Genomic DNA, 11,743 nt, shown 5'->3' with positions numbered 1-11,743 from the left:
CTGAGAAAAAACAGAACTCAATTATCTGCCATAGGTGAGGAATAAAGGTAGGAAATGTGGGCGATTTTTCGCTCTATAGGCCACATTGGCCGAAACTGCCAGGGGACCTAACTTTGCTAAAAAACCTAACAATGCCCAAGTGTTGGGTCTCTTCCGGCAGCTTAGGCCCCAAGGAGTTGGAAAAACACATAAAAGCCAAGTCAAAACGATTACAGCAAAAAATGGCCGTTGGCAGTTCAAAAATCAAAGAGACTGACTGCACAAAAAGTGCGCACAGGCAAATACATCTATATCTTCCCAACTTACAAAGCTAGGAAGCTGAATTTTGCTGGCCATATGCACATCGGCTATCTGGGCATCTGAGAAAAAACAGAACTCAATTATCTGCCATAGGTGAGGAATAAAGGTAGGAAATGTGGGCGATTTTTCGCTCTATAGGCCACATTGGCCGAAACTGCCAGGGGACCTAACTTTGCTAAAAAACCTAACAATGCCCAAGTGTTGGGTCTCTTCCGGCAGCTTAGGCCCCAAGGAGTTGGAAAAACACATAAAAGCCAAGTCAAAACGATTACAGCAAAAAATGGCCGTTGGCAGTTCAAAAATCAAAGAGACTGACTGCACAAAAAGTGCGCACAGGCAAATACATCTATATCTTAATTGTATACGAATGTAGTCCGTGCTATTTTTAGCATTGCTCTTTTAGCATTGCTCTTTTTCTTCTTCTTTTTTGAAGTTATTGAATGCCTATTGTTGACTATCTTTCTGTTTAGATTTGGAATTTGATGTTCAAAATTGCATTTTCTTTCGGAGTTTGTGAAATGTTGTGAGATTTACACGCGGAGGGATAATTGTATAGGTAATTGCCGGAGAACGGATCATTGAGATCATTGTGGTCTGTTTCACTAGAAACTACAAGAGTTGCAGACAAACCTGCGCAGCTCAGTTTCAGTCAGTTCCGGGTGGTTTTCACTATGGAACAAATATAGGGTCCTATCAGCCAACAAAATAAATGTTGATTAATCAATATTTCTACAAGTTTTACAAAAAAAAAAAATAAGCAGGTGAAAACATAAATAATGAAATACGAAAATATGGTCATAAGGACAGCTGTAGCTCTATCTTCTTAAGTCTGCATCTTTCTGTCTCGTTTGTGTACAGTTGTATTGTCGACGTGGTCTTTTATTTCGTCAATTGTCACAGAATCAAGATGATCAAAGCATTAATTCTAATTGGTGGTCCTTTGAAGGGTAAGTTTGATGAATATTTAGGTTGTCAACTGAGTGTTTTGACTACTGACACCTTGCACCTCACCCTAATTTTCAGTCATCATTGTAATAAACTTATAAGAGAGAATGCCCAGCCTAGCCCAGTAGAGATTAACTCATATTTTAAACATAAGTGATGAGATTTCAAATGTATTATGCTAAATGTATTAAGCTGTGAGCCAATCCCAATCAAGATACAGAAATTTTTTTTTATGTCTTAGATGTTTGCTCAGATATTCTACAAAATATTTAAAATTGGTAAATCAGCCATTTTGTTTATGTCAAAGTATACATTACACACAGACAGTGGTGTAACCTATTTTCATGGATGTAAGGATTCAACACCGAATTTTGTCAAAGTTAAAAAAATGAAAATTGTTTTTTATGTCTTAGATGTTTCCTAAGATATTCTACAAAATAATTAAAATTTGTTTATTTCGATTTTCTTTATGAATCCTTCACTTTGACCCATATTTCATGAGCAACCAACTCGGCAACGGCTGCAGAATGCGTCACCTATTTTCGTGTACAATGTTTGATCTATAGATAAGTCTAGAAAAACACGTTGTATGGATGCCAGGTGGTATAATTAACTTCTCTTAGTATTTATCTTTAATATCCATTCATTATAACTAGTGACAATTCCTTCAAAGAACCGTGATTTATAAAAAAAATAGTGACTGACAAAATAAGATACGTAGCATGATTTATTGCTAAAAGTCACTGAAACAACATAAGAATATGGTCCACTTTGTGTTCCATAGAAATTTTCTGCTGACACGGAATCCGCTAGTTGATCACATGACTTCATTCGTTGGACTACACTCTAGCAGACGACACTTGGAATTCCGATTACCGCTTGGGATTATAAGGAAATTCGGCCGATAAAAAATGGTGACGTTTGGTAATAACTGAAATCCGCCATTTTGTATTTGTCAAAGTATACATTAATACATTATACCTTGATTGAAATTACTGAATTCATTCTACTGGCTGATATTGTAGAGAAAACCCATGTTTATCAAAACAAACTAATGCGGAGGTCGCGCAAGGTCGCTCATGTAAATTATTAAACATTTCTGGAAATCCACGAATAATAGGTTTCCACAAAATTAGGTTACTTGACTGTAATACATTTTACCTTGCTTGAAACTAAATTGCCTAATGCATAAAGAGAGGTTTTTGGTTCCCGAACTGTAACAGTTTGGCAATTTGCCCAGTGGAAACACAAGAAGGCTAGATTAAAGCTGGTTTTTAACCTGTGGAAACACAGTTGAACACAGTTAATACTCCCTATAGTATCAACACTTTTTGAAAGACATGTTTACTCTTGTTTAAATGACTTTCTCATACAAAATAATTTACTATACTCCAATCATTCAAGTTTTCGGACCAATCCATCAGACTTCACTTACTAATATCACTGAAAACATTCATTAATCCTTACATAAGTCTTAACTTAGCTTTTGATTTAGTTAATATTCTCTCCTTCAAGAAAAATTAACACTTAATACCATTTTTCAGAATGAACTCTAAATGAATATAATATTTCTTTTTATTTATGTCAAAAATGTCCCCCATATCTTGATACTTTATTAATATATAAAAATGCACAATACTCATCAATTAACTTAATACCAAAATACCAAAACCTAAAAATCATCTCATTAAAAACAGTCTAAAATATAGAGGTCCTTCTCTATGTAACTCTACGGTGCAATTTTCCGTACTTTTATTAAATATTTCGTTTTAGCGAAATAATTAGATATTTTAAACGAACAATTATTTCGTTTATAAGAAATACATTTTTATTTCGTGTAAATGAAATACATTTTTTATTTCATGTAAACAAAGTAATTATTTCGTTTAAATGAAATAATTATTTCGTTTCAACGAAATATATGACATTATTTCGTTTAAACGTATTAGTTATTTCGGTTAAACCAATTATTTATTTAGTTATTTATTCAATCTTTTTAAATTCCCCTTCCACATGTCTATATCTTTAGTCAGCAAATAGCCTTCTAAAATTATGTCTATAATCCAAGTTGGGGGTAGGGGACACTTAGTCCTTATTATATAACTCTATGACAGTAGTTGAACCTATATTCGTGCATATAAAGATTCATTACCGATTACAGCTTGGGATTATAAGGAAAGTTGGTCAATAAAAAATTATGATATTTGGAAATAGTAACTATATTCAGCAATTTTTTTTTTTGCTTTAATAATACATTTGAAATTGCTTTGAAACGATAAGATAAATTCTGCAAGTCGACGTACAGATATTCTGCAGTTCGACGTTGTACAGATAACTTGCAAATTCGGAGGTTGCATAATTTTTTCTAACAAGTCGATTCTTTTATCTTGAATGATATATTTGCAATGTTGCTTACTGTTACTGGTATTCAGATTTAACTCTTCATTTTCAGGAACAAGATTTCGTCCCCTATCATTAGAAATACCTAAACCATTATTTCCTGTGGCTGGTTATCCTATGATATATCATCATATTGCTGCTTGTTCCAAGGTAAATTTTAAAAAGTAAAGATTTAAAACCTTGTATTTGTATTTCTATATATTTATTTTGTATTTATAAAAAAGTATAAAACGTAATGACATTTTCATTGGATAATGATATTGATGCAGCTGTCACCACTATTGGATTAAAAGGGTTAGTCACTGAAATGTCTGGCTAAAGTTTTATTTCTCTATGCTCAAAAGATATTCTTGATTACCAATCTTAAAAATAATAGAAGTAAAAAATGTCTATGAAACTTGTCAATGGTTTTATTTATAGGTAAAGGAAATCAAAGAAATTATTCTCATTGGATTTTATCAGCCAAATGATGCTTTAAATAAATTCATAACATCCTCACAGAAAGAATTTAGAATACAAATCAGGTAAATGTCGAGTAGGTACTTTTCTAGAAATGAAGAAATCGTTTGACCTGATACTATAGAAATTAAAAATTCGAATTTGGTGCTTCTGTCATCGAAACCCAAAGATATTAAATAATGTATAGTATGTTAATGAAAACACTATCTACATGTAAAGATTTAGATGGCTCACTATTTCTAATTCAGTGAAATCCTCCAAGATTATTACTTGGCTACAGTGGAAAAGCCAGTGGTGGGCATTTGCCATCCTAAAAATATAGTTGGCACCTTCATTTGTATCAAGACTTTATTTCTACGTTTATAAATATAAACATTTTTACTCCAAAATATGTGTGTCATAGTCACAAAATCAATTCAATTTTTTGAAAAGAACCCTCTCAAACCCTCAGAGGCCTGCGACTATACCGCCTCCACAGAGCCACATTTAGAATTTAGCCTCAACAGTTGTTTCTACGGCACTGCTTGGCTTCTATCTTGATCTTGAATTCTTGGTATGGATATAATTTGCATTGAATAAGAGTCAGGAAGTATTTTCATATACACATAATGAAACAACTCATGTGTCATTTATCTTGCAGATATTTACAGGAATATACAGCTCTAGGAACAGCGGGTGGTATTTATCATTTCCGAGATCAAATTCTCACAGGGAATCCTGAATATTTCTTTGTATTAAATTCTGATGTATGTGGTGATTTTCCCCTACAAGATATGTTAGATTTTCACAAGAGAAGACCAGATGGTTCCTATGGTACTGTATTAGCCACAGAGGTAAGTCCCACATTTTTTAATAGCTGTTTATTGTCTACACCAGAGTTATCATAAAAGACTCAGTGTAAATCTCAAGGATATATATACAGCAACCGCCATCATATAAATTTTGAGGATACACAATAACAAAATATTTCCACAATTAAAACAGTGCTCAATATACATCAATAGTGGAAGGATATAGAAATATTAAAATATAACATTACTTATGTGATTGTATGGTGTCTGCACCTTGTTCAGAGTTCTAATAACTTCCAATGTTAATGTTATGAGACTTCTATCTTGCAAGTAAAGTTACATAATGGTGAAGAGATAATCTTTCTAAATATTCATTGTTTAAGAATTAAATATTGTTTGTTTATTACAGGCAACAAGACAACAATCATTAACTTATGGCTGTATTGTAGAAGATCAAGATACTCATGAGGTGACTGTTTTATATTTTTTGGAGATGTGCAAGTTTCTGTTACCACCACTGTATTGCTTATTATTTGGTTAAATTTCCACCTAATCATAAAGGAAAAAAAATCTAAATGTGTCATAGATAAAATATTGCATTCTGAAAAGTGATGCTGAAATGTTAGCCCGGTAAGGAAATGATAAATGTAGTCAAACACAGATATTTTTGCTCATCCACGTACTGTCAAAACATATACACAACCGGTCCATTATATTTTCAAGGGTATTAAAGGTAAAGCTTTTAGAGGGTTTGACTAATCACTCAATGGAATAAGAACATTTGTCAATCTGAATATTCTGAAATATTCTAGGATTGGTACTGTCATTTCCTCTCTATCTGCCATTCTGTTAAATTATCCAAAAAGTTATAGCAATTATCTGTCCAAAAGAAAGAGAAAAATTCAATGTATAATGACGCTGTTGCTTCTAGAATTAGATATTTAAGAACAAAGAAGAAATGTTGTGCTGAAGGCAGAACAATAGTGTACAATGATATGACATTCATCTATTCCTTTCACAATTCCTAAATGTTGGATTTAACATTCCAACATCGAAAGAAGTAGGTCCTGTTGTTTACACAGGTTTGGATGAATATTTTTTGCCCAATTCCCTTTTGTTGTTCCAAAGTCATCTTCTGACCACTGCCTTAAAGAACTAAATATTACCATATTTTTGAAGAGCTACAAAGTAATATTACATATTATATTCTTTTCCATTTTCTCAAAATATTCTTATTCCATTGAGTGATTAGTCGAACCATCTAAACACTTTACCTTTAATTCCCTTGAAAATATAATGGACAGTTTTTGGTGTCGGTGAAGAAGAAGCCATATTGAATCTTCGTTGGTTTTTTTTTTACTTTATATAGGCAACTCAACAGATCTTCTAGGCTTATAAATGATGTTGGATTCTTAATGAATCATAAATATACACAATAGTTTGTTATAATATCAAAAAATTCACCATGAATTTTGGTGAATATGTGTAAGTTTGACTAAATTGTCAGCGACGACCTTTTCTAGTCTTGACATGAGGAGTTCAGTTATGTTTCTTCTGGGAGCTTGTGCCGTATCTCACATGACCTCTAAGTTATGTCATACAGTGTAGGAGAACTATAAATGCTTACCTTATCTATCTATGTTAATCCAATCCCAAATGCTCAGTTAATGATATCTTGGAATTCATCCTAATATTTATTTTGTAATAGTAAATCATTTGTAATTGTAGGTACTACATTATGTTGAGAAACCAGAAACGTTTGTTAGTACCTTGATCAACTGTGGTATTTACCTCTTTTCACCACAAATAATACAAACTCTAGAAGTAGCCTTTAAAAAGAATTTAGAAGAAAATTATAAGTGAGTCCCAGTGTTCATTCGTTGCCATCACATATCTTGAAAGAATTTGGTAAACATTGAGCTTGTTTTTTTACTTTTACTCCCATTAAATAGATCATTTCAGAGGAAAATAAATGTGATCTGCTTGTTGATTATTTGATTCAGGTAATATAACAATGCCTAGATAATGGTATGGTTCTTTTTTCATCTCATTGACTAATAAATGATTCCTCTGTAAATTCAGTACTCCGTGAAATCTCTGGCTGTTTTATTTTCTACTGTTTTCTAGTTTTACATTTTTACTGAATGCACCATTAAGATTCAGGTTAATACTGTATTAATTTTTATACGCCCACATGAAATGGGGGGCGTATATTGCCGTCACCTCATTCTGTCCGTCCGTCCACAATTGCTCGTAAACACCCTACAAGGCACAATTCTTGACTGATTTCGATGAAACTTAGTATGGTTGTTTGTAATCACCCAAGGATAAACCTTATCGAAAATCAGAAAAATTGAAAAATATTTAGTATGAGTTATTGCCCTTGTTCTTGAAACGCTCGTAGAAGGTGCAATTCATGACGGATTTTGATGAAACTTGGAATGAGTGTTCGTTATCGCTCAAGGATAAACCTATCGAAAATCAGAAAAATTGAAAACTATTTAGTATGAGTTATTGCCCTTGTTCTTGAAAACGCGTTCAATTTTAGCTTGTAAACTCTCTAGAAGGCATAATTCTTGATGGATTTTGACAAAACTTGGTGTGAGTGTTTGTAATCACCCAAGGATAAAGCCTATCGAAAATCAGAAAAATTGAAAAATATTTAGTATTAGTTATTGCCCTTGTTCTTGAAAACGCGTTCAATTTTTAGTTCTTAAACACTCTAGAAGGCACAATTCTTGACGGATTTTGACGAAACTTGGCATGACTTGGCATGTTGGTTATCACCCATGGATAAACCGTATTGAAAATCAGAAAAATCGAAAATTTATTTAGTATGAGTTATTGCCCTTGTTCTTGAAAGCGCTTTCAAATTTAGCTCTGAAACACTAAAAGGCATGATTCTTTCTGGATTTTGACAAAACTTGGTTTTATTATTCAGTCCTGAAGATTGAATATTTGCCTTCTAAAGTTATCACGAGCTAAAGATTGAACACGTTTTCAAGAACTAGGGCAATAACTCATACTCAATATTATTCAGTATTGTGCTAAAGAGTTCAAAAGAAGTGTAGACTTAAGGTTGAATATTTCATACTGGTGATTGTTACTGTACTGCTAAATATTTATGTTCAAAAGCTGCCAGTGGGCGTATATTACCTTGCCTGGCAAGCTATCTTTATTACATACATGTCGTCGGTGGGATATCAAAAGGTCGTATATCCGAATTTTCAAATTTTTCAGGAAATGCAAAAAACTCCCCAAAGACTCAAAATTAATTGAATTTTTACCAAAATTGTACCGAGTGCTCATCTTTTCAAACTTGACTTAATGAATTAAAAATCAAAAAGTATGTTAAGTCAGATCATGCGCGCGCCAGACATACGTCATTTTTGTTACAAAAGTCTGATATTTTGAGATATACATCCTTTTGCAGATACATTCTAAACAGCATTGTATCTCAACAAAATATTCATCAATTTGAATTTTTCGGTTGTCTAAGAACTTTTTGATTTAAAATAGTAAGTTTTTATTTTATTGTCGCTATAAATAGGATATACGTCTTTTTATTTCTTAAATATGTGCATGAAAGACGAGGTACGTCCTAACTTGTTCAAAGTAACTGGCACATTTCATGGTTCAAGGCCCAGATTGGTAAGTACAACAGGTACATGGTTCAAGTTTTAATATGCAGGAAGGAAAGCAAAACAGGTACATGGCTCAAGGTCGAGAAGGTAAGTATAATAGATACATGGTGCAAGACCTCGAAAGGTATACGGCTCTAGAGGCGTTTCATTAGCACAGTCTGTTTAATCTGACAAAATGACATAGATAAGAGCAAGTAGGATTATAATAATTCAATCAATTTATAATCATAAACGTTTCATTGCAGTGCGTTCTTCGTTCTTCGTTCTTTGCGTGTCTACTGTTTAAATGTAAACGGACGCATTTTCTTCCAACCGGAAATGACGTATGACGTTAACCATTCATTACGTATTTCGAATTACTGCTCTAATTCTGCATCTATTTTGACCGTAACTTTTGTTTTGTTCATTACTTTAAACCAATGACTAAAAGATAGCACTTTATAAAATTTCAGATTTAGACTTTTGTCGCTGACTTTTTTTGTTTTAATTTTAGCGTTTTTTTCAACTTCTACAATTTTATTTAAAAATTTAATAGTAGATAAGCATTTTGATTCCTGACAAAAATCTATTTTCAAAATTTCGATATCACTTCCGGTTTTGACGTCATTCGCCTCTGAACTTGAAATTTCAACTTCCGGAATTTTGTAGGTATTTGAAAAATTCTTTTTGAAATTAGTTAAAATTGTCCCTATAACAATTTTGGAATGAAAAAATTTGAACCGGAAGTAACGTGTTAGACGCCATCTTGATGTGACCAATTTTTGTAAAAATCGATATTAAGCTTCAGGGGTAAATCTGATTTGTGTGATTCTGGTGTCTAAAGAATCTGCAATCGATTGCTAACAAAACTTAGGAAGCCGATTTTTGAATTTTGGATTCGTATTTTTTTTATTTCCGGTTTTATGTTTTCAATAATTGTCAAAAATATTAAGGCTCATATCTAGTGACTTTGACCTTTGGTGACCTTGTGACCTGAACAAAAGTTGTTGCCCCTGACGAGATATATCCGATGATATCCTCACTTTTGTTGTGCATCGTTAACTTCCGGTTCTACAGCCATTGGAAAATCACGATTTTTAACTTTGAAGAGCTCTGTCACATGACCTAATTAACATACGACAAAAATTATTATATATTCTTTGAGTGCATAAAATCTCCTTTTTGGTGATATATCACACTTGATATTTTGATCAAAATTGCGCGTTTTAAAAATCGAAAATTTTGTACTGACTTCTATAGTAACTGTGCGTAAAATCACGGTGTCTATAATTTACCGACAGTCACCGTTGCCCTAAAAAAAAGTTCTCATGTTCTAATGATTGTAAAGACTTGAAATTTTGAACATTATTTAACATTGCACACATCATCACAGACAAATTAAAATTTTTGAAGTCGGCGTGGCACATCCGGTGTGCATTTACCTTTACCTGAAATATTTGCAATTGTTATAACTCTCATAGTTTTCAATTGTCACCCTAGAAATTTTGCATGAAAATAGATCACTGCTTAGAACAATTTGTGATAAGATTACAGTTGTTTGCATTCTTTACTTTAAAAAAGGGAATAGGTTTAACAATTTTATAAATTTTCATTTTTGATCTTTAACATGAATGACCTTGACCTTTGCATGGTCAAAGGTCATTGACTAAGGATGACCATTCTTACTTTGATCTTTGCTGTCCGATATATACTTCCGGTTTTGCAGACGTCCGAAAACAGCAATTTTCGAAACTTCAAAGGCTCATATTACTTTTATTTGACATTTGTTGAACTTTTGACCTGAACAAAAGTTGTTGCCCCTTATGAGATATATCCGATAATATCTTCACTTTTGTTGTGCATTGTTAACTTCCGGTTCTACAGCAATTTGAAAATCGCGATTTTTAACTTTGAAGAGCTCTGTCACGTGACCTAATTAACATATAACAAAATTTCTTATATATTCTTAGAGTGCATATATATCACACTTGATATTTTGATCAAAATTGCGCGTTTTAAAAATTGAAAATTTTGTACTGACTTCTATAGTAACTGTGCGTAAAATCACGGTGTCTATAATTTACTGACAGTCACCGTTGCCCTAAAAAAAGTTTAACTACGAATATCTCGTGATCTAATGATTGTAAAGACTTGAAATTTTGAACATTATTTAACAATGTAGACATCATCACAGACAAATTAAAATTTTTGAAGTGGGCGTGGCACATCCGGTGGGCATTTACCTTTACCTGAAATATTTGCAATTGTCATAACTCGCAAAGTTTGCAATTGTCATCCTAGAAATTTTGCATGAAAGTAGATCACTGCTGAGGACAATTTGTGATAAGATTACAGTTGTTTGCGTTTTTCACTTTAAAAAAGGGAACAGGTTTAACAATTTTAAAAATTTTTATTTTTGAACTTTAACGTAAATGACCTTGACCTTTGCATGGTCAAATTTTCGAAACTTCAAAGGCTCATATTACTTTTATTTAACCTTTGTTGACCTTTTGACCTGAACAAAGGTAGTTGCCCATTACGAGATATATCCGATAATATTTTCACTTTTGTCGTGCTCCGTTAACTTCCGGTTCTACAGCCAATTGAAAATCGCGATTTTTAACTTAAAAAAAAGGTCTATCACGTGACCTAATTTACATAAGCGAAAATTTATCTTTTGTCCTTATTACACGCAATCTATTCTTTCAAATGATATATAACACTTGGTATTTTAATTAAAATTGCGCTTTTTAGAATTTGAAAATTTTGTATTGACTTCTATAGTAACTTTGCGTAATTTTAACGGTTTCTATAATCCAGCGACAGTCACCGTTGCCTTAAAAAAACTTTTAATTACAAATATCTCATGATCTAATGATTGTAAACACTTGAAATTTTGAACATTATTTGACATTGTACACATTATTACAGACAACACAAAATTTTTGCAGTGGGCGTGGCAAATCCGGGTTACTTTTATCTTTACCATAAATAATTCAAATTGTTATAACTCTAAAAGTTTGCATTTTTCACCATCGAAATTTTACAAAAAATTAAAGCACTATTTGGGACAATAATTGATAGAGTTACATTTTGTTTAGGCCTTTTACTTTAAAAAAGGGAATAGGATTTACAATTGATAAAATTGTGATATTTTGACCATTTACATGCATAATCTTGGTCAAAGGTTATTGATCTACGATGTCCATTCATACTTTTATCTTT

General features: G+C 32.4%; 1 protein-coding gene across 1 annotated transcript in view; it reads left to right on the top strand.

The window, feature by feature from the left end:
• The first annotated feature begins 959 nt into the window (after positions 1 to 959).
• The window catches only part of LOTGIDRAFT_227373 (hypothetical protein), a 26,757-nt gene continuing 15,973 nt past the window's right edge, over positions 960 to 11,743 (top strand). Inside the window, exons 1-6 of the mRNA XM_009056428.1 lie at positions 960 to 1,247; positions 3,698 to 3,795; positions 4,066 to 4,169; positions 4,745 to 4,937; positions 5,305 to 5,364; positions 6,624 to 6,754. Of these exons, the coding sequence (XP_009054676.1) occupies positions 1,208 to 1,247; positions 3,698 to 3,795; positions 4,066 to 4,169; positions 4,745 to 4,937; positions 5,305 to 5,364; positions 6,624 to 6,754 (626 nt within the window). The 5' untranslated portion in view covers positions 960 to 1,207. The remainder of the gene's footprint in view (positions 1,248 to 3,697; positions 3,796 to 4,065; positions 4,170 to 4,744; positions 4,938 to 5,304; positions 5,365 to 6,623; positions 6,755 to 11,743) is intronic.

Source organism: Lottia gigantea, assembly GCF_000327385.1.
Source record: "Lottia gigantea unplaced genomic scaffold LOTGIsca_276, whole genome shotgun sequence".
In the NCBI taxonomy this organism is placed as follows: domain Eukaryota; kingdom Metazoa; phylum Mollusca; class Gastropoda; family Lottiidae; genus Lottia; species Lottia gigantea.
Note: the sequence above shows the minus strand (reverse complement) of the source record. Positions and strands in the feature narration are given on the sequence as shown.